The 23,784-nt window shown below is 42.1% G+C and overlaps 3 protein-coding genes across 22 annotated transcripts; all 3 read left to right on the top strand.

The window, feature by feature from the left end:
• The first annotated feature begins 1,033 nt into the window (after positions 1–1,033).
• LOC6528316 (WASH complex subunit 2) lies at positions 1,034–20,327 on the top strand. Of its 20 annotated transcripts, XM_039370806.2 has the most exons (28): positions 1,038–1,685; positions 3,261–3,417; positions 3,483–3,649; positions 4,031–4,066; positions 6,480–6,662; positions 6,800–6,943; positions 7,012–7,145; positions 7,210–7,390; positions 7,464–7,778; positions 8,143–8,457; positions 8,525–9,169; positions 9,229–9,411; positions 9,481–9,618; positions 9,685–9,867; positions 15,031–15,162; positions 15,380–15,703; positions 15,774–15,962; positions 16,021–16,158; positions 16,606–16,854; positions 17,419–17,601; positions 17,654–17,785; positions 17,962–18,126; positions 18,516–18,672; positions 18,737–18,903; positions 18,962–19,118; positions 19,173–19,339; positions 19,401–19,583; positions 19,664–20,327. In XM_039370806.2, exons 1-28 carry the CDS (start codon positions 1,475–1,477, stop codon positions 19,849–19,851), a joined length of 5,523 nt encoding a protein of 1,840 aa, XP_039226740.1. In that variant the 5' UTR covers positions 1,038–1,474; the 3' UTR covers positions 19,852–20,327. The 20 variants fall into 20 exon arrangements, with proteins under 20 accessions (XP_039226757.1, XP_039226749.1, XP_039226740.1 ...); XM_039370807.2 differs by lacking the exon at positions 4,031–4,066; XM_039370809.2 differs by lacking the exon at positions 16,606–16,854.
• Positions 20,328–20,559: 232 nt separating this feature from the next.
• On the top strand, positions 20,560–22,209 carry LOC6528315 (zinc transporter ZIP1). The gene is made up of 2 exons (XM_002089332.3): positions 20,560–22,024; positions 22,079–22,209. The coding sequence occupies exons 1-2, from the start codon at positions 21,160–21,162 to the stop codon at positions 22,117–22,119; spliced, it is 906 nt and encodes a 301-aa protein (XP_002089368.1). The 5' UTR covers positions 20,560–21,159; the 3' UTR covers positions 22,120–22,209.
• Positions 22,210–22,290: 81 nt separating this feature from the next.
• LOC6528314 (zinc transporter ZIP2) lies at positions 22,291–23,758 on the top strand. Its single transcript, XM_002089331.3, has 2 exons — positions 22,291–23,560; positions 23,622–23,758. The coding sequence occupies exons 1-2, from the start codon at positions 22,540–22,542 to the stop codon at positions 23,660–23,662; spliced, it is 1,062 nt and encodes a 353-aa protein (XP_002089367.2). The 5' UTR covers positions 22,291–22,539; the 3' UTR covers positions 23,663–23,758.
• The last annotated feature ends 26 nt before the right edge of the window (positions 23,759–23,784 follow it).

The raw sequence follows: 23,784 nt of genomic DNA, 5'->3' as shown, positions 1-23,784 counted from the left end.
AATTTTTTTAAAGTAAATAGACGCGATGAAACTAAAAACAGTTGGCTTAATTGGCTTTGGATGATTGATTTTGAAAGATTTAGTTACTGATAATATTTTGTCTATAACTAATAAAACAACTAAATATTATACTATTTTAACTAAATAAGTGAAAAAAATTGACCGCTTTAGATAAAAACGAATTGTAAATTTATTGTTGAAATACTAAATGACCCTCTTATTTTTTTTTTTAGAAAAAGAAACGTCAATATGGATTTGTACATTTGACCCCTAAAATCCCTTTTTCTTATTAAAGAACAGAGATTTAAAGAGATTGTAAAAAGACCTGCGTATTACAGGGCATCGAAAGGAATTAATTTCATAATTTCAACAATTGGAATAAATAAAAAGGAAAGGCAAGCGATATACAATTGAATTATGAATGAATTAAATATTTAGTGAAAATCATGTTAGTGTTAAAGTTTGCAGCGCACCATGCAAGAAGAAGTTGTGTTTGTTAACATCAATGTTAACTTGCAGTCGTGGAAATACGAATATTAGAAATTCTGGATCCTACGCACAAGACAACAGTAAAAGTTAAATTCAAAGTTAAAAAGTTAGATTCAGTGACAAAAATTTCAGCTCGCAGCTTATTATTACCAGCTTATGTTTTACCAACGGCAGAATTGTATCACGTGCATCTCCCATCCCAAACAAAATGATGCGGATTGTAGCGCTTCAAGAAACCGATTCTCCAAGTTTGTTTTCATAGGACCATTCGCAGTCTGTTGCTTGTTTGCACCGGAGTGCATAAACAGAGAACTGCAATCGGAAAGGGAAACTCTCGCTCTTCGGAATTTCACCACACTCCTCCCACGTCTCACATATTTAATTTTATCTTATTTTTTATAACATAGGCCCGATTGACGCTCCTGCGCTCGCCTCGTAAGCTTTTCGGCGGAGCGGACAGGCAGCGGAAAAGCACGAAGACCACGATCCCGATCCCCATCCCCATCCCGAAAGCTCGGACAAGGCCCCTTGAATGGCACCGAGATTCCACCAAAATACTTTCAGTTGCGAGCGGACCTCTGCACGGAGTGGAACAAAATCTGAAGAGCAAACAGTACAGTCCGCGGAAAACGTTCAATTAATAGAAGCAAGAAGCCACATATATAATCTAATTATTCTCGTATATACCCCACATATATATCGCCTGAGCATATACGAGCACCGTATACATATATGTATCAGTGAACAAAATGTTGTTATACATAAAATAAATTGCGAAAGAAGAAACACCATTATCAACTAAAAATAGTGCCCGATTCTCAAAGGAATACAAATTTTAATAACGAAGACCCGAAACGACAATAACGAATCAATTATACAATTGTAACACTATAAACTGTAGAACACACCAAAACGAGCAGGCACGCGCACGCATGTTCGCGTTAAGGTCCTAAAGAACATCACAACCGTAACCACCAATCGCAGGATGATTATCACCCGCCTCAAGACTCTCTCGCTGCTCGTGTGTGCTCTGCTGGCCCTGAGTTTTCCCGGATATGTGAGTGGCGCAGCAGGCAACAGCAAGAAGGGCTCGCAGCCAGTGGCGCCTCCGGAACCGGAGGCCGTCATCGAGGAGGTCAATGCCAAGCAGCTGGAGAAGCTCCTGGCCGACAAGGATTACGTGGCCGTCTTTTGGTGTAAGTGGATGGGGTGTGAACATGCTCCGGGGGGCATCGTCCGTCCGGGCACCGCTCACTTGTTGCCAGACCGGACCGGACCGGACTCGAAATAGTAACAGAAGCCATATTATATAAATTTTCGCTAGTGAAAATTCTAAAAATTCACATACAAATGAAAATATGTGAAAAATTCGTTGCTCGAAATGTCCGCGATTTTCATTCGGTTAATTTTTTTTTTCTATTTCTTTATTTCCTCCCCGAGTGCCAGTAGTCTGTGCTGCCTTCCCTTTTCGATATATTTTTCATTTCTGCGCTATCTTTGCGATCTGTTTATGAGTAGAGAAATCTCTCTGGCTGTGAGAAATCCTCGTTGTCGTTGTCGTTGCCGTCGTCTTTGTAGCTCTTTATATTTTCGGTTTTTTAGTCTATTTTGGCGCAAAATTTTGGCACAAAATGTACCTCGTAAGCAGACTTTCATTTCCTTCCAGTTGGCAGCAGATTTCCTGCCCTTTTACATTTATTTTCAATCAACTCAGCCAATTGCTTACATTGGTCACCTATCTTTGGGTTACATAAAAATGGTTCCCGTTCGAGTTAAACATTGGCTTATTTATAAAACTCTTGCTAAATATCTTAAATCATCTTACAAATAGATTTGGCCTTAATGCGCTGCTCCCCAATGTCAAAGTTAATAAGCACGAAAGTGGTCTTCGGATTGTAATATTCTATTTTATATACCTCCCGATGTGTTTCATTAGCATTGGCGGCAATTCCAAAAATAATCGTTGACAATGAAAATATTTTAAGTCCAAAAGCCTCAGGTCCAATGACGCTGGCTGACAATCTAAATAATCATGGAAAATCTACGCCAATTGCATGGTTTTGGCCATCACATCGCAGATAGCTCAATATGTAAACGAGATCTATCGATAAGCTAAATGTGTTTATTGTTTCAACTAAACGTTATTTATGTTGATTTTGATTTTAAATCAAAAATCCTGCAGTGGATTTTCCTGTATACACAGGAAACATCTTAGTGTTGGAGCTCGTAAATAAAAACATTAGGTGCCGATAGCAGGGGGCAGATTGAACCAACTCGCGATTACTTTCCAAGCTGTGAAAATTTATTTTGAACGGATTTCCAAACAATTGAAATGGCTGTTTACTCGGCGATATATTAATGATTTCGATTTTGCACTCTGGTCTGCCGTTTAACCAACCAGAACGTTTGTAGAGACGTGGGCCAACGGTGGTCTTTTGTGTGCTGCAATTCATTTCCCTAATAGTGAGTGGCCGCATGAATTTTATGAATTAATTTAGAAATTTCAGCATATTTGTTGGCAGTTGCTGCCGCATTAATAGCACAGAATTGGCCTGGCGCTGCTGTCATTTCACTCATTCATTCAGGCTTATTTTCAACTGAACGGTCTGATGATGCATCCTGCATCTACTATACGAATGAATAATCTTTGCGGCATTTAGCTCCACTTCGGCCAGGCCTTTGGGTTTTCAATTCGAATGCGAATTTAGTTATCGCTGCTGGTATCAATAGTCGATCTTGGGTACTAACATGCTCGGTTTCTACGATTTCAGATGCGCGAAGCTGCGTGACCTGTGATAAGGTCCTAGCGGAGCTCGAGAAAATCGACGATGACACCGACTCCTTTGGTGTGGACTTTGTAAAAATCAACGACAAACGACTTGCCAAACAGTATGGCATCAAGAACTTCCCCGCCCTCACCTACTTTAGGTAGGTACCTTCCCATCGGGCATAAGATACAAGACCTAATCGAATATAAATCCCGAAAACCGCAGGGAGAAGGAGCCCATCATATATGATGGCGATCTTATGGACGAGGAAGGAGTGCTCGATTTCCTCACCTCCTTGGAGGCCATGGACTTGCCCGATCGCATCGAGGAGGTCAATGCCAAGATATTGCAGAAGATTATCGAGGACACCGACTTTGTAGCCGTTCTATTCTGTAAGTGTGAATGACTTAACCATAGCACATAGTTCTTCAAACGTTTAGCACTCCGGAAACTCCTATGTTGGAGACTTTAATTGATGATGTTCTTTTTCAAAGCAGTTGCAGTTTTTAGCGAACACAAACAGTTTAGCTCTCTTGTGACTAAAAATCATACAGCTAGGTATAGACTACTACCAAATGTACCTATTCTGTATATTCTCTCTATAAATACGTATATTACTTGTGACTAACCGAATCTACGTGGCAGCATACTTAACATTTAATATAACTCTCTATATAATAATAATATCTCTTTCGGCGGTGTTTCGAACCCTTGAGCCAAAGTACAAAAGGACAATTTATCAATCCAATATCTATTTTATCAAACGACTTCAGGTCCAGATCATGAAACATGCCCGCCCAGGGTTATGGGTAAGTTGAAAGATACTGGGAACCTTCTATCTTGCTCCTTATAATTACCAACTTCGAAACTTCGTTTCCCCCATATTAATTTCTGTTTTACCCTACTCCACCGTAATTTTCCTGATTCCAGTAATACCAAAGTTGACTTGAAAAGATTATTTCGCAATGCCCACTATCCGACATGTAAATATGTAATTTATAATTGGCTGTATAACCCAATTAACCGAATAATTCAGTGTGTTGGTGCTTGCTAAGATGAAACGCTTGGGAGGTTCAAGTTGATATTGCACCAATTTGCTTGGAACCAACTAATTTTTTTCAATCTTGACTGGGAAATCTTTAATCTCTCCGGCAGCCAAGTTAAAGTCGATGCCCCGGGTAAAGGACACATTCTAAAATAGACACAATCACCACTGTAGTAATTCTCAGTAATCTTTTAGAAAAACAAGATATCTCATTTTAGCGTTTGCTATCGACCAAGGGAGACACATATATTACGTATACGTATAATAATAAACATTACAACAGAATCAATGCAGATGAATGTCTGGGCTCGGCGCCAGATTATGTTTTTGTCGGCACAACTCTTCTCCTTCTTCCTCCAAATCACAACCCAATCCCAAATCCTGTGATTTGGACAATTCGGCGACTAGTTGAATGGAAATTCGGTATTCGCACTTAGCTATTGAAGTTGGATCAGTTTAGAAATCGTAATCTGACAGAATCTCCTCAGAGACGATATCCGAGTGTAGGGTGGCCTTGCGTGAGTTATGGAGAAAGGCAGGAATTTACCTATAGAATTTATGCTTATAAATTCAATACTTGCAGATGTGGTATATATACCACGTACATAGACACACGGTGATGTCTTAGCCAACAACAAAGTATTCGTGGCCATCCGTCTCTTTCCGACACAGCCACCTACAATTTTAGTGTTAAAAATAGAAAACTCAAGCAGTTGGTGGGCCAACAAAATGATTTTTCGCTGCTCTTGCTGCTGCTGCTGTTATTTTTGCTTAATTCTGAAACAACTAACTATAGCCACTCTCACATGGCAAGTGTGTGAATTCAGAAGAACATTTCTGTAGCATCCGCTCACTATCCATAGGTATTTTTATCAAACGCAGACAGCATACAAAAAACAAAACACAAAACGCCTTTTCTAATGCATAGATGCGAAGAACAGCATGTAGGTGAGACAAGACAAGAAATCGTGGCCCATTGTGCCGCCCCTTCACTGCGCCCCTGACCATTCCCCCCTGCAATTGAGTTTGAATCCATCAGAGGTTGCAGACAGACAGCGCTTTTAATTGCTTTTGCATTCAGCAATACATCAGCATCAGCATGGCGCACACGAGCCGGCAGTGCATGGTTATGGGCAGATCTTCAGTTGTCGCAGCCAAATGCTGATTTACATAATATACGAATACCTATATAGGTATTGCCGTCCTATACTGCAGCTCTATAACTGTGTGTGCCGCCCGGCTCTTCCCCGACTGACTTGCACTATTTATAGTTATTTTTAGTTAAGTGCAACATTTGCCCATTTCTGCGGCAGGGCCATAAATTGGTCAGTGAGAAAGTTGGAGCCTCACAAACATGTCTGATTTTCTAGATTTATCACAAATACGTTTTTGCAAACATTTTGCATTGTGCAGTAAATTATGAAGAATTTTCGCGAGCGAGTGTGTGTGCGTTGGCCTTGTCACCTTGGCGACACCCACTCAAACAGCTGCTATGAATAAGTCGCGTTGATTGGGAAAATTAGAGACATATTTTTTGGTCGGGGTAATGGCTTTTGAAGGCGTGTCATTTTGGGCACTGCCGCCAGCTAACTGCATTCGGAAAGGTGCGACTATAGGTTGCCATAAACATGTGGCCAGTCAACAGAAATAAATATTACGTATACGCAGCGTCCGCCAGAAAAGCGAAAGCTTGCTGAAAACACATTTACGAATGTGGCAAGCCCGACGCAATGAAATAGAGGAAAAATAAAGGCAATGAGAAAGCTTTTCGTCTTTCTTTAACCACGCTGATATGTATTTCCTCTACCAAGACAAGCACATTGCAACAGGTTGCACGCAGACCGACAGGGATGTTGTAAACAAATTGTGTAAATAAACGAATCGCCTTGCAGAGAATGGGTAACCGTAGAGTTATGTGGAATTCCATGGACCTTGCATGCACTCTTCTATGTCTGAGATGGCTCCAGCATAACCCCCACTTACGGCCGCACGAAACATAATCCCTGAATGTTCTTTCTTTCCGTGCATTATAATACCACCATACCAACACCAGACCCTACCCTGTTGTACTGTACTCCACTCCTTGCTTATCGAGACGTTTCCCCTCTGTCGGATGGCCCTAATTTTGTATGTTTGCCTGATTCTATGAAACAATCCAACCAATCCGCCAACGCCAGACAAACAGCAATGCCGCAAGTGCGCCAAGGCCTTGCAGGAGCTGGAGAATATTGACGACGAAGCTGACCAGCTGGGCATCGGGTTTGTGAAGATACACGACGAGGCATTGGCCGACGAATACAATCTAGGCAACCTGCCAGCCTTGGTCTATTACCGCCACCAGACTCCAATCATATACGAAGGTACATACCTCCATCCCAAGCCACATTCTCTTGAAACCTGCACCACCACTCAAATCAAACTCAGAACAAGCAATCAAACACATCAATCCTATGCTGAGCTCGGTATTCATTTCGCTAATATCGAACTGTGTCTCCAGGTGAACTTCAGCGAGAGGAGGACGTCTTGGAATGGTTGGTGCAGAATAAGTCGACGGGCGATGAGGATGATGTGATTGAAGACGTCACTTCGAAGACTCTGTCTACGCTGATCAGCAATATCGACAACCTGGTCGTGCTATTTTGTATGTAGATGAATGAGACTTTTAGCGAGACACGACTGCGATAATCGACTGACATTAATCTGCTGCAGATGATCATGGAAACGACGATTCGATGACCGTGCTGGAGGAGTTGGAGCAAATCGACGACGACTGCGACAAGCATGGCATTCAGTTTGTGAAAATCGATGATACGAAGGCTGCAGGCGATTACGGAATCGATTCGGTAGGAAGCCAGCGAGCTGGAGATTGATACGTCTTTGACACGAATAACATAATTCGATCTGCAGATTCCGGCCATTGTTTACTTTGAAAAAGAAATTCCGAATGTGTACGACGGCGATCTCATGGACGAGGAGCAGATTCTGAAATGGTTGTTGGGACAGTTGGAACGGGATGAGATCGAGGACGTCACCGACGAAATGCTCGATACAATGATCAAAGAAGGACGCGTCATTGCCGTGCTGTTCTGTAAATATTGAAACCCCGTTCCCCTCATTGCGCATAAGGTGGAGAACATATTTGCTCATAAGCTGTTTTCCAGACGACAACAACGACAAGAAGTCCCAGAAAGTACTCGAGGAGCTGGAAAACATTGACGACGAGTGCGACGCATTGGGCATTACATTCGTGAAGATCGACAATCCCGAGGAGGCCGTTGAATATGGCATCAATAAAGTTCCTAAACTGATATACTTTGAAAAAGGCATTCCAACTATTTACGAGGGCAATCTGGAGGACGAGGAGAAGCTTCTAAAATGGCTAACAGACCAAACGAGTTCCGATCAAATCGAGGACATCACCGACGAAATGTTGGATTTAATTATTGAGAAAATGCCCCATGTTGCTGTTCTTTTCTGTAAGTTATTTCAGGACCCTGCAACTTTGTGCCAGGACGCTTGCGCACTCCACTTCTTATCTCTGTTGATATTGTACAGTTGAATTGGTGTTGTACTTCTGGGGTGACTGCAATCGTAACATTAACCCTGCTTTTTAGTAGTAACTTTCAAAAGCGCTTAAAAAACGTATTAATTTATAACTAAACAATAACTAGTAGACCCTTTTTTGTAAGGGTTAATCTGGAAAACCGTTAGGAAAGTAGTATAGATTGTAGGTTTTACGTTACAAGTTGAGCAAAAGAACAGTTTGTTTATCAGTTAATTTAATAGCCGCCAAAAGGTTACATACAATTATTAAATTAACGCATGAAAACTTTTTGCCAGACGACAAAGACCAGAAAAAGTCACAGAAGATCCTCGCAGAACTGGAAAACATCGACGATGAGTGCGATCAGAACGATATTGCCTTTGTCAAGATCGATGATGACAAGGAGGCAAAAGAATGGGGTATCGATGAGATACCATCGATTGTACTCTTCGAACGTGGAATTCCACACATCTACGAGGGTGATCTGATGAAAGAAGATGAGCTGCTTGGCTGGTTGGTGCACCAGAAGCGCTATTCCGAAATTCCCGAGGTCACCGATGAGATGAAGGACAAGTTGGTCGAGAACACCGAGCACTTAGCGGTTATATTCTGTGAGTAGGCCACACCGATAAAGTACATATGTTTATAGCAATAGCAATCATTAACATTCGCCCACAGACGACAAGGACGATAAGCAGGATATGCGCATCCTAAACGAACTGGAAAACATCGATGATGAACTGGAGAAGGAGGGTATTGTCATCGTCCGCATTGATAACGCTGCTGAAGCCAAGGAATACGGTCTCGATCATTTGCCTGCCCTTATCTACTTCGAAAACAAGATCCCGGCTCTTTATGAAGGCGATCTGATGAACGAGGATGAGGTGCTCGAGTGGCTTCTTGTCCAGAAAAAGACAGCTACTATCGAGGAGGTTACCGATGAGATCCTAGTCAATCTGATCAACGAACACGAGTATGTTGTCGTCTTCTTCACGGGTCCCTGCGAACCCGGAGAGACCTGTGAACACACTCTCAACGCCCTGGAAAGCATCGACGATGAATTGGATGAAGCTGGCATCATTTTTGTTACCACTGAGGATACCGGAATCGCTAAGAAATACAATGTCAAGACCTATCCACGCCTGGTGTTCTTTAGAAACCGTGATCCACTCCATTTCACCGGAGATCTAGACGACGAGGACGAGGTGTTGGCCTGGATAACTGACGACGAGACCCTTGAAATTCCCGGAAAAATTGAGGAGGTGAATGTGAAGATGTTGGATAAGATCTTGGCTGAAAACGATCACGTCGTCGTATTCTTCTGTAAGACAACTTCAAAAGGAATGTTGTAAAGGAATTGTCATTAAACTCTTTTTCTGCAGACGCTGAGGGCGATAAGAAAGCACAGAAGATCCTTAACGAGCTGGAGAACATCGATGACGAATGCGAGGAAAAAGACATTGACTTTGTAAAGACATCCGACGATGATATTGATAAGGAGTACGACCTGCCTGGTCTGCCGGCACTTGCATTTTATAGACATAAGTTTAGAACAATTTACACCGGTAAGATCTGATGCATTCATGATGGAGACATTATATACCAAGGTTTATATTTTGAATATATGTTTTAAGGTGACCTGATGAAGGAAGAGGAAATTCTTGAGTGGGTTATTGATTTGCACGAGTCTACAGCTGATGTCATTGAATCTGTCGATCGTAAAACCCTGCAAGTTCTGATCAACGATGTTGAGCACCTGGCTGTGTTCTTCTGTAAGTTTATTATTCATTAATCTGAATTGAATGTTCGATTGACATTCGTTATTTGAACAACAACAGATGACGATGAATGCGAATCGTGTTCTGACATCTTGGAGGAGTTGGAAAACATCGACGATGACACCGACAAGCACGGAATACAATTTGTCAAGTCCAATGATGTTAAGCTGGCTCATGAAATTGGCATTTTTGCATTTCCAGCTTTGGTCTACTACGAGACCGGCGTCCCGATTATGTATGATGGTAGGTTGCTGGTCTTTTCTATATTAGTGCACCGGAACTAACAGTCTTTTTTTCCTCAGGTAATCTCAAAAATGAAAATCGTGTGCTGCAGTGGTTAGTCAATCAAAAGAGTAAGCGTCCTTTTTTTAAACGTGTTTATGCTTTATAACACACGCTCATAAGCCAAACTTTTGACACAAAGTCATTTAACACTAAAAAGGATTCCATAAATCTTAAAAAACTACAAAACCAATATCATGAACCCGTTTCTTGCTTAAATTAAAAGTACAAAACGTAATGATAATTTCTTATATAGGCAATGATGACGGCGACAGTAATGAAAAAATTGTTAAATTGCGCTATCCCAAAGAAAGCGATGAGGATAAACGAGAAAGATTAAAGCGTCTGCAGAATTCGATTCGCAATGAAAGATTACATAAGAAAGGACGGGACACTGATGACGATGAAAATGGGGATAACGAAGATGAAACGGGGGAGAAAGGTACTGATAGGGCTGACGAAGACGAGGATGATGAAGATGATGAAAATGGGGACGACGGGGATGACGAAGATAATAATAATGAGGACGAAGAGGATGACGAAGATAATAATAATGAGGACGAAGAGGATGACGAAGAAGAAGATGATAATGGGAACGACGAAGACGATAATGAAGATGACAATAACGACGACGAGAATGACGAAGAGGAAGATGAAGAAGAAGATAATGATGACGACGAGGATGACGGGGAAGATGACAATGAGGACGACAAGGACGAAGATGATGAAGAAGATAATAATGATGACGACAAGGACGAGGATGACGCAGAAGATAATAATGATGACGACGAGGATGACGAAGAAGATAATAATAAGGACGACGACGATGACGAAGAAGATAATAATAAGGACGACGACGATGACGAAGAAGATAATAATAAGGACGACGACGATGAAGAAGAAGATAATAATAAGAACGACGACGATGAAGATGAAGATAATAACGAGGACGACGACGAAAACGAAGAAGAAGATAATAATAAGAACGACGACGATGACAATGACGAAGGGGATAATGATGGAGATGACGAGGACGACGAAGAGAACGATGAAGATGAGGATGACAAGGAAGAAGATGAGGACGACAATGACAACGACGATAACAAGGGAGAGAATGATGAGGACGAGGATGACGGGGACGAAGACGACGATGACGATGAGGATGACGATGACAAAACAGACAATGAGAACGAGGATGATAACGAGGACGGGGACGCAACAGGGGAGGACGATAATGAGAACGACGAAGAAGATATTAAGAGTAAACCAAAATATAGGCATACGGCCAAAGGTAGAACGATACACCGCCTTGCTGACCTTTGCTCAGGTCGGCTTATAGATGAAATAGGTAATACCTGAATGTGAGTTGCCATTGACGCACTAACTGAAGTTGTTCAATGTTTTACCCTATCCGACCTTAATTCCCTTCCCGATTTCACCCCATCGGAGAACACATCCTTGTACACTGTACTATGCCAAAGAAAACTCTGTAACTTTGACTAAAGGTAATTTCATTGTCTATCTACAGACTTGGGGAAGAGGAATTCAAATAAAAAAGCATTTAACCAAGGTAACCACTCTACAATCACGAGACTTTTTTGTCTATGCTGTGCGCATTGCTTTTGTGCTAAAGCAACTATCATGTGAGGCACTATCTTAATTGGGAATACAGTCTAGTCAAAATAGCTACCCACATTCGTATACTTTTGATCCTCTGAAATTAGAAACTTTTTACACCTACATCCGCAGCTTTATCCACTTTCTAAGTCAATTGTCTTTGTTACTGCAAGGCCATAAAGAATATTAAATCATACATAGCTGACACAATGTTTGAAATTATTTAAGCCAGGAAACTTTTTTTATTTAAAAAACGTAACTATTTTGATAATGATACAACAATTGTGTTAATACCTAATTTGTTCAATTTATAATTTACTTTCTCATAATACTTTAAGTAATCGACATGTTTGTTTTTATATTAATGTTATATTAATTTATAACGAACCTGCTGTTCCATAGACAATATTTAAGCATATAAACAAAAACAACTAAGAGTTCGATCAAGTGAGTCGCAGTGAGTTCACTGATACTCAGTCGAAAACGAAATGTACAACGTGGGCTTAACTCGATATTTGATATGTTTATAAATTAGAATCAAAATCCGAAACTTGTACAGTCAGCATCAAAAGCATTTTGTCAGTTAGTAGTTTTGCAATAGAATTTTAAATTATATTATATAACAATTTCAAATCTCTTCCACTCATAAAGCACGCTTTTACTCTAAAACAAGGAATCTTTCAAGTCTGAATTTAATGAATATCAATTCGAAAATCGTACTAACTGCTCTTTTTCTTTCTCTGTGGTAATATCGGAGGTGTTAAGAAAAGTGTAAGAAGCCAGTTTGCGACTTTGAACCTTAGTTCTAGCCTACAATGATGCACTTTTGTTAAAACCTCTTTAACTTATCGTAACGAACCTTCTGTTGATAGAGAACCAAAAAAAAAAACAATAAATTTTTAAATTAAACAATCTGACAAAATGTTTTTGTTTGTTTGCTTACACAGATGACGAATGTTTCTATGTTGGATTGGGCCATGACGGCCATTCAGCTAAGCGCGGCAACAATTTCGTGCCCAACGATTATAAACCATTCCAATGCTGTCCAACCAAATTGGAGAAGTCAACGAAAGTTCCTAAAATGACGGCCCAGCGGATCGGGCATAGCGAAGGCGATCAGGGCAAGCGTCCAAGCGGCGGCAACTTCCAGTTCGCCGGCCAGGCGTCCAGCAAATCGGCAACAAAGACGGCGGCCACCAAGAAGCAGGCCAAGCTCTCCAAGGACACCAAGGACACCAAGGACACCGATGACGACGATGAGGACGACGAGGACAAGCCCCTGGTCAAGGTTTCCTATGCCAACAAGCGCTCGGGAGGAAGCAACAAGCCACAGGCCGGCAAGAAGTCCAAGGATAACGACGATCAGTCTCAGGAGGTGGAGAAGGTATCCAAGCAGAAGTCGTCAAAGAAGTCCGGCAAGCTGAATGTCAAATCCGGTACGTAGTCGTTGGACCATCGGACCAGACACCGTAGTCATTTAGCACTAGAAACAATCTGAGACAAAATCCATTTAACGTCAAGCTCATTGTCCTGAGTCCCTGATCACTTTGCTCTAGTTGTGCCCATACTCAGACACATACAGACACACGCACAATTTGGTCGTTACCTTATTTGTTTATTTCTCTTCTCTTTTCTTTCTCTTGTGTCTTGCAGGCATAAATTTTTTCCAAAATCGACTAAAAAATTTGTATGATATCATTTTTCAGGATATCTCTCTGTGGGAGTAAGGCAACAATTTAACTGAATGTGGATAACCACAGACAGTTAAATAGTGATTGTATGATTGAATAATATGCCATACTAAAGTAGCACGTATACGCACTGTTGCCAACTGATAGGACAATTATCAAACCAGAACCAAACCCAAAACCAAAACCAAATACAAACTCAATCCTGAATATAGCCACGAAAAGAACCTTCAATGACAGGTTTCTATAACTAAATGTACATCATCTATGTGTGAATGCAAGAAACAAGTAACTAACTCTGAACAATCTGGCACAATAGCATTGATCAAAATACCCACCCATCTTATGTGCCAGATCAGATCTTACTTAGATCACACTTTTAAGAAGATCCACGAGTAGCAGCATCACACGAAACCCGAAATAACAAAAAAATGATCAAGAAAGCCTACTAACTAAAACTTTGTTGATATTTTCGCTTTAACTTTTTTCAAGAGGTCAGGTCTATAACTAACTAAGCCACACATTTGTTGCATTTTGCCAACGGATTTCAACAAACTTTGTTCAAACTAAAAGCAATTACTTCAACAAACAACTATCAAATTTCTGAGAACTTTCACTTGTATATTTAGTCAGCAATCTTTGTTATTAACAATTTAATAGGACTTTGTCTTTTGTCAATAACGAACGTCTAAACTTTTTTGATACTACTTCTTTTTGTCGCAATATACAATTTACATTTATGTAGTTAGTCTAATTTAAACGAGGGCAAAAGCATAGCAAACGAACGAACAAACGCATAAATATTTTTTTGAAACAATTTACACCTTACAGTGCCCAACTGTTAGCTAATTTAACTAAAACGTGTAGCTATGAGCGCAGCCAACTGTTTTCATAATAACAACATTAAAAACTATAATTTGTAACCAGAAATTTGTAGATATATTACAGCATACAGGCCGTATACTTAATTTTGTTATGGAAACGAAAAATCCAATATTTCTCGCTGAACATGGCCTCGCATATTGTAGCTAGCCATTTCGTTTCATTTGTTTTTTTCTGAGAGCGATTTCTGTACCGCTCACTGTTGTTTTTGTTATCGGTATTTGCCAAATACCGAATTATAAATCTTTATCATTATGTTTTCTTAAGCTAAAGCCTACCACTCTACACGCAATTGTAACTAAATCCACCATATATGTAAAGAAATTTTGTTGAACAGCAGCTGATAAGTCAAGATCAAGCATGTATTTTTGTCAGCCTAATTATTCAAAATGGAAATTGTCAGATTGTAAGATTCAAACGCAAATCGATCTAAAGCACTTTTGTAAACAAACCTCTCGAATGAGATTGTAAGAATATTTAATAAAAGCCATCAAACTTAATAAACTTAGGTTCTATTATTTATAAACACTTTAAAGCAATGTTAAAATACGAAATACGAAATCCTTTGTGTTAAATAATTTCAAACATATACATAGGCCACACAAAATCTTAAAATGTATTCTTGGAAACCCTGAGGATGTATGTATGTTCCCCCCAAAAACCATATATTTTGAGTCATAGGCTTCCAAATGTAACATTGTTTATGGCCGGGTGGGAATTTGGCAAAATGCCGATTTTGAATTTCATTTGGGCGGGGGTGAAAATAAAGAAAGCGGTCATTAATTTTGTATACATATTCAAGATTTAAGCTGATGATTGATTGACAAACTGCAGCCACCAGGTATGTGCCACCAAATGGACAAGCCACACACTTCAACTTCGACTAATACAAAGAAATATTATGTGTTCTAACTATTTTGTGTAATTTTGCATACAGGTAACATTGCAAGCAATCAGGACGTCTTCAACTGGATTCTGGAACAGAAGGCCGACCAAAGCATTCAGCTCATTAATCGTGATCAACTTTTCGAGTATATAGGCACCAAAGACTTTTTAGCGGTTGTTTTTTGTAAGTATACCTCGGGAACGCTGTTTAGGTAAATGCAAAGAATCTAGGAGTTTTTCACATTATTTTAGTAAATCGCGCCCACTAAAAACTGTAACTGCCCAAAAACACGAAAGCAAATTATAATTTATATAATAAGTCTCTTCGAAACAAAATATCTTTCACAAGGTATTCGAATTATTGAAATTAATACGATTGGGATATCCTCTTGCAATTGCAGACAAAGAAGATGATCCCGACTCGCCACGAGTGCTGCGGCACATCGAACTAATAGACGACGAGGCTGCGGAATATGGCATTTACATAGTGAAGATGCACGACAAATTGATGGCCAAGAAGTACGGCTTCAGGAATCCCCCGGGACTGACGTATTTCCGCAAGGGCAAGTATATCAACTACGACGGCGATATCGATGACGAGGAGGAGGTTCTTGACTGGCTAACGAGCCCGGCCAACATGGAGATGACCGATCACATCGAGCAGGTAAACCGCAAGATGTTCGAGAAGATCCGCAAGAATTCCGACTACGTAGCAGTGATATTCTGTAAGTAGTCCCAAGGGTCCGTAGTTGATTGGACTAGCTTTACGACCCTTTACCCATAACATACCCTCAGATAGCGATGAGTGCAAGCAGTGTCCTCGCGTCCTGGCCGAGGTGGAGCACATAGATGACGAAGCGGACAAGGCGGGCATCGACTTTGTCAAAATTGACGATAAGCAAATGGCCAAGGAGTACGGAGTGTTTGCCCTGCCAGCTATTGTCTTCTTCAAGCCCACATCCAAGGAGCCAGTAATATACGCCGGTAGGAGTCTCCAGTTCAGAGAGCTATTGGTTCCAAAGATAAACTCGGTCCCTTGCAGGTGATCTTTACGAAGAAGAACAGATCCTAACTTGGCTGATCACGCAAAAGGATCCAAGTGGAGATGTTATCGAAGATCTCGAAGGCGAAAGGCTCGTTCATCTGATTGAAGAGTCTGGCTCCATCGCAGTCTATTTTTGTAAGTTTGCAGCCGAAAAGAGTCTGTGAACCAACCGATGATTTACTATATCTCTGAAGAACAAGGTTTTAAATGCTGCAATCAGTTTGGTGGTATCAATTCGCACAAAGTACCATGTCCAATTTGATGTTCATTTTTTGTTACGTCCATCAGTAGTCTAGAAATGAAGAAACATTCGTTTATTCAATCGGTTTTTAAAATTAACCATATGTTGCATCTCGTAATACGTACTTTGTGGGTTTGGTACCACGCTTTTGCGCAAACAGCTTGCAGCGAACTATGTGTTTATGATTGTAGATAACCACTTAGATAAATCTAGTCTAAGCTTCTTATCAGCGCTCTGTGTATCTAACCGAACAAGACTTTATTTATATTTCTATTTACGACTGTGCTCTCTGAAATCACAAACCGAACCACACAAATCGAACCGAACCACCCCAAACGTAGGGAACAAGACCAAGTGCGACATTTGTAATTCGAAAGCGGCTCGCAAGGCCCGGCTGAAAAAGGAACGCGATCAGCACCAGCAGGAGGGCGGAGCAGCAAGCGCCGCTGCCGCCTTCGGCAGTGAGGCAGATCCTTCCGAGGCGGCCGCTGGTGGGGCGGAGGATGCGCCGGCGGCAGGTTCTGAGGGGGATTCCCCGCCAGCCTCTGCAGCTGCTCCACCGGATACGACAACTGGCAAGCTAGAGGATGGTAGCCCACCTTTCAGTATAGAACTCGTGCAACTGGAATGAGTCCAAGAATGTTTAACCTTTAACCCAGCACAACCACCAGATACCAATAGCCAACGCACACTGTACACACTTCCTCCTTGTACTGCGAATGTAAAAACCCCAATGAATATAGAATATCCATCCCCCACTGTATCTATTTGTTGCTCCAACTCTTTTTGTAATCTCTCTGCCATATTCGACTTCTCCTTTCTATTCTCAGCGTTAGATGTTATCTTCTTCATTCCTGATAAGATTTACTCCTTTTATTCAGCTCCAATGACAAGTGCTGATTCTACCATTAAAGATTGTCGTTGTAAATCCAAGATTTTCTACCTATCAGTAACTGAAAACGTGAAAAGTGGAATCAGGACTTATAAAATATACTATAATTGTTTGCTTTCACACTTCCCTTTTACTTCTGCTCTGCTTTTGTTTATGTACACATATGTAGTGCTTTTGTAGTACCCTGTATGTCAATTAATTCTGTGCAGTACGTGTTGAATAATTCTAATCATGTATTCCACAATCCCACGTTGACAATCAGATGCGGATGGCTGCGAGCAGTGCACCAAGGTTTTGGAGGAGCTGGAAAACATCGATGATGATTGCGACAAACACGGCATAACGTTCGTAAAGACCAGGGACTTCTCTGTGGCCGATGGCTATGGCGTGCACGAGTACCCGGCTCTGGTGTACTTCGAAGGAGGAATCCCCAACGTATTTGAGGGTGAAGCAGCCACCAATCGATGGGCCATCGATACTAAGCCATTACTTTACAGGCGAACTGAGCGAGGAGGAGGAGGTGCTTCAGTGGCTGATTACCCAGAAGACCGAAGATCGTATTGAGCTGATCACCCGCCAGATGCTGGAGACAATGGTGGAGGAGACACAGTACCTAGCCGTGTATTTCTGTGAGTAGCTCCCCTATCGATCGGACTCTGGTTCGATTGACGGACTGTTCTCCATCACTTTATCATGATATACCACATTCTGAATTATTGTATCCTGCATCGAACATAAACCACAAAATCGTAAACCCTGTCTTAAACCGAACCCGAAAACGAAACTGCAACCTCATCGACCTCAGTGCCACCAGAGCGCAATGGGAAGCAACCCGCTTTCTGCCGCAGTTTTTGCTCCCCCTCTAGTCTTAAAGAAAGCAACCTGACCACCACCAAATCCACAAAACACTCATCCAGCCAATTCGTACAAAACTACATATCACGTAAAAGAAAACGTATCGAAAAACAAGGTATTCCTTCCGTATTCCACGTGCAAACAATAAAAACTCCAAAGCTCCGACTCCGCATGCTCGATGGAGCCCTAACCCTCCGCCGTATAACCCTCCTTAGGAGTTGAGTTCTATGCCCAGAATCGATTCCTGACTGCACTTAACCAGGCTTCCATCGTATTACGACCAAACTAAATGAGTTTTCTGCATGCCCTTCCTTAGCTATTGATATACATAGTTTTTGCGTTCCAAATTTCTAGAATTCACTGGAATTTAGTTTGGACGGGAATACCTTTTTGTTACGGCGTTTTCTTTGCCTCTCACACTATTGCTAACCGATTCTCAAGCTTGGCTCTAATTATAAAGACTAATTATCACTGGGTAACTGGCCTACCATATATTTTTCGCAGACAAAATCAACTGCAACATATGCGACCAGATTTTAGAGGGCTTGGAACTAATCGATGACGAATGCGATGTGTTCGGCATTCATATGGTCAAGATCCAAGATCCGCAGCTCGCAAAACGTTACTCGATCAAGACTTTCCCGGCATTAGTTTATTTCAGGTTAGTGTTAAGATTTTCGTACAACTAAGAATTTATTTATTATTATTGTTTATTTTATGAGCAGAAATGGAAATCCATTGCTATTTGAGGGGGACCTTCAAAACGAGCAATCAGTATTGGAATGGCTCATCGATGATGACAACCGCGAGTTGGCCGATGAAATAGAGGAGGTCAACGAGCGAATGCTGGATCGCCTAATGGCGGAGTCCACTTTATTGGTTGTTTTCTTTTGTGAGTATTGAAGCTTGGATGAAACACAAGAAAATCTTATGACTCGTCCCATACTTAGATGACGATGATTGTGCTGAGTGCGAAGAGATTTTGGAAGAGCTGGAGGAGATTGATGGCGAGGCAGACATGTTTGGCATTGACTTCGTTAAGATTGCTAGTATCCAGGCAGCCAAAAAATACGAGATTGTGAATATACCCTCCCTGGTTTACTTCAGGTAAGAATATGGTTAATGGTATATATCAAGTTTTTTATCCGTTTAATACTTTAGAAAACAAGTGCCCGTCTTGTACGACGGTGACCTGCACCAACACGACAAGGTGATTACCTGGCTAACGTCACAGGATGTATTCGAAATCAAAAACGAAATAGAAGAAGTAAACCGAAAGATGCTCGACAAACTGCTCGAGGAAAATGAGTTCCTAGCCGTTTTCTTCTGTAAGTTCATTATCTTTTTTGAAACCCTTTTCTATTAGTACAACACCCGCCTTTTACCTAGACGAACATAATCAGCCGGACAGTACTGCAGCGCTGGAAAAACTCGAGAACATCGACAGCGAGACGGATAACCTGGACATTACCTTCGTTAAGATGGCCGACTCTCGCTATGCCAAGAAATGGGGCGTCACCAAGCTCCCGGCAATGGTCTACTTCCGCCGACGGTTTCCCAGCATATACAGGGGTATGTCCGTAAAAACGAGAAACGATTAACGAAATAAATAAATAAATTAACGAATAAATAAATAAATAATCTCATTCAAGGTGATCTGTTATCCGAGGACGAAGTGCTGGAATGGCTACGCAAGAACCGTTTCCGTCAGCCCGAGCTGAACATCTTTATGTATGCCCTGATTGCGCTGGCGGTGGCCTTTGTGGTGTACACCGCATTCCTGCTGCAGTGCTTCAAGCCGGCGCCTCCGCCTCCTGTTCAGCACCCCAAGCAGTCGTGAATGGGATAGGCGGGGAAGTGGGAAGTATGTACTGAATCATGTTGAACGGCTATCAACTACGATGGAGGGTTTTCGACAAGACACACAAAAGCGAGCGAGCCAAACTTGAAATGATTATTCAAAGTCAAAGTCACAATAATACACGCATATCTATGCACATTCAACTGTCATCCAATCGTCTAAATTAGACGCATAAAACAACTTATTTGGGGGCAAACCATTGCTTTTGAAATATCTTTTGAGACAACTTGATAACTTCAACAAACTCCGATGCTTCCATTAATATCATAGCTCATGTATATCATATTTACACATTTATTAGTCCTCTCACCCGAGTGCATCATAGAAATCAATTAAAGAAGATCACTATCAAGTCATAGTAATTACTTTAAATTTAAATTTAATAAATGCCAATAATAATTTTTACAGTAAATCACTTACGGCCTATGATACTTAATAAACTATTGGATGATGTACGTAGCATTTATTTTTAATTACACATTATAAGTAATCAGCCCGGTAAGTATCAACTCTGAAGAGTTCGTTGAGGCTATATAATAGTCATCCTTCTAACAAATAAATAATTACGTTTATTCATTACACCATCTTATATTCAAACAAGAGAGGACGCTGTAGTCGATTTCCCCAAATATTTGATACCCCTTACTCAGCTAGTGGATGTGCGAAGTAGAAATTTCAGCACTGACAGTTTTTGGTGGTTTTTGGGCGTTAGAGTGGGTGTGGCAAAAATATTTTAACGGGTATAAAAGTGATTTGAAGATCACCCAACAAGTAACATATTTTACAATTTTCTTTGCTTTACTTGCATGCATATGTTTAATCTGAATCACGAAATATGTTAGTATTAAGCATTTGGCAGCTATATTTCAATGGCGAAGTTATCAGGCGAAACTGTCTCCACAAACTGGTGATAGCACATAGATTCCTGGGTGCACAAGGCTTTGCTTGCCGTTGGCAACAAATTATTTGTTTTCGCCGGCTGAAATTTCAGGCTGAAATCTCCCACTGACATTCTAATGCGGCAAAACAGACCGAGCGAGGAAAATAATGGCTAAGTGGCAAAATATGTATGTTGAATCGAAAGGTAGATAATGACTGAAAGATATCATGCCGAAATTTTGCCGTGTACCTTTTGCTAAAGCCCTACGCTCGACCAACTTAAGTCGAAACCCGTAAGCTCTTAATATAAGTAAATATTTGAGAATTTGCCGATACCTACAACTACTAGATATCAAGTTTACTATAAAAAGTGAATGGCATTATATCGCGACAGTTACTCCGTTTGCAATGGTAGACCAACACCTAATCGTTGCCAAGATCGTGGCCATTGTGGTGCTCTTTGTAGTGACCCTGATCTTCTGCTTTATTCCGTATCTTCTGGATCGCTTTTACAAGTGGACCCAGCGACCCGAGAACAATGCACGCGAATTTAAGGTGGTGCTGTGTCTGCTTAATTTCGGCGGAGGTGTTCTCATAGCCACCACCTTCATCCACATGCTGCCGGAGGTGATTGATGTGGTGAATGCCCTCCAGGACTGCCACATGCTGGACCCTACTCCCTTCGGCCTGCCGGAGGTTCTGCTCTGCACTGGCTTCTATCTAATGTACTGCATTGAGGAAACTATGCACTTCGTGGTTCGTCGGCGGCAGCAGAAGAAGCTACGGGAGGTGATCACGATCAAGGAGGCGGGCGAGGAGGAAGAAAGTCCTAAGGAGCCCAACTGGCTGCGTGGCCTCGGAATTATAGTTGCCCTCTCCCTGCACGAACTCTTTGGCGGCATGGCCATAGGGCTGGAGATGACTCTGAGCACGGTGTGGTTCATGACCGGAGCCATTTCCGTCCACAAGCTCGTTCTGGCCTTCTGCATCGGCATGGAGATCATGATGGCCCATACCCGCTGGCTGCTGGCCGTGATATACCTTCTGGTCTTCTCCATCGTAACTCCGATTGGTGTTGGCATCGGAATTGCAGTCAGCGAATCTGCAGCGGCCAATGAGCCCAGCACGGTATCCGGAATCCTTCAGGGGCTGGCCTGTGGCACCCTCATCTACGTGGTCTTTTTCGAAATTGTGGCCAAAAAAAATGCGGGCATACGCGTCTTACTCTCTTCAATGGCAGGGTTCGTCCTGATGTTTGGTCTCCAGATAGCAAGTAAGCATAAATGAAAGATACAATGATTGAAAAATAACCATTATTCTATTTCAGTTGGAGAAGCCAAAGGCAAGAGCCATTTCACATGCCCCTAGTGGATATTCTAATATTTATAAGAAAAAACGATTTTAAGCATCGAACAATAAAGCCTGACAAAATGTTTTCCTGAATGGAAACAACACTTACTCTACTAGAAACTAGTTAATTATAATCGAGAAATACTTCCGATGTTCCTGCACACAATAAAACTGCCCTCAATCATAAAATTCCCAAAGAACCCCTGACCATGTTTCGGTTATCGGTGCGTCCGATGAGAGCCACCTGTCCAGGGAACGGCGAATTAGATAACAATACTGGGCTGCGAGGCTTGCCTGCTGTCTGCCCGTGAATCCGCGTATCAATCAGCGATCAGATTTCAATCGCCTCTCGCTGATATATGACTAGGAATACATATAAACCATCAGTCTGCTTGTGAATTCCAACCAGACCAGTCGAAGCTATCAACTCGGGACGTAATGATGAGCGCTACCGCACCAGTACTACAGGATCAAACGCAAGACGTGGATCGTCAGGCGCTTCTGGTGGCCAAGATAGTTGCCATGGTGGTGCTCGTGATCATAACCGTGCTTTGCGGCAGTCTTCCCTACGTCCTGAACAGGTGCTTCCAGTGGACGAAAGTGAGTCCGGAGGAGACCCGGTCGTCGTTGGTTGTGCGATGCCTACTCTTCTTCGGCGGCGGTGTGCTCATCTGCACCACTTTTCTGCACATACTGCCCGAGGTAATCGAGGTAGTGGAAGCGCTCCAGGAATGCGGGTCGCTTGCCCAGACGCCATTCGCCCTGGCGGAAATGCTGCTTTGCACGGGCTTTTTCTTGATGTATGCTTTGGACGAGGTGATGACCAGCCTCGTGCGGCACCACCAGCGAAAGCTTAGTCGAAAGGAGTCAGTGGCTAGTCTGGCGTTCGAAAGAGGACGCAGCATTCGGCACAGTGTACTCCTCAATCCGAAGGCGAAGGAAGAAGTGGAAGTTAGGAATATGTCGCCCCAGCAGCCCAAGGATCACCACGGCCACTCGCACCTACCCGTGCCATCGGACGAAGGATCCTCTGCCAGGGGCCTGGGCATTATCCTGGCCCTGTCGCTTCACGAACTTTTCGAGGGCATGGCCATTGGTCTGGAGGGCACTGTGAGCACTGTGTGGGTTATGTTTGGAGCGGTCTCCGCCCACAAGTTGGTGCTGGCCTTTTGTGTAGGCATGGAGCTTCTGGTCGCACGTACACGCAGTTCGCTGGCCATCTTGTACCTGATAACCTTCTCCATTGTGACACCCATTGGTATCGGAATTGGCCTGGGCATCAGCCAGCATGTGGCAGCGGGTCAGCCCAGTCTGCCATCCGGAGTGCTCCAGGGCATCGCCTGCGGAACCTTACTGTATGTGGTCTTCTTCGAGATCCTCACCGAGAGCCACGCCGGGTGGAGAGCCCTTGTGGCCGCCGTGGCGGGATTCGCGCTGATGTTTGGCCTGCAAATTCTTTGTAAGTGATAACTGCTTGACATCCTTGATGGGATCGACTATTAGGATTCTTTTTTTTTCAGCTGAGGAAGCTGAGAGCGATGGCAGCCTTACCTGTTCCTAGGATGTTTGACGCCACTCCAGTATTATACAGTTTCCTCTATATAACAGCAAAAGTTTATAAAAAGGAAAATACAAAATAAAATAATCCTTAATTGTAGGAAATCTTTTTATTTCAATAACTTA

Source organism: Drosophila yakuba, chromosome 2L (assembly GCF_016746365.2).
Source record: "Drosophila yakuba strain Tai18E2 chromosome 2L, Prin_Dyak_Tai18E2_2.1, whole genome shotgun sequence".
NCBI classification, from domain to species: Eukaryota; Metazoa; Arthropoda; class Insecta; order Diptera; family Drosophilidae; genus Drosophila; species Drosophila yakuba.
Note: the sequence above shows the minus strand (reverse complement) of the source record. Positions and strands in the feature narration are given on the sequence as shown.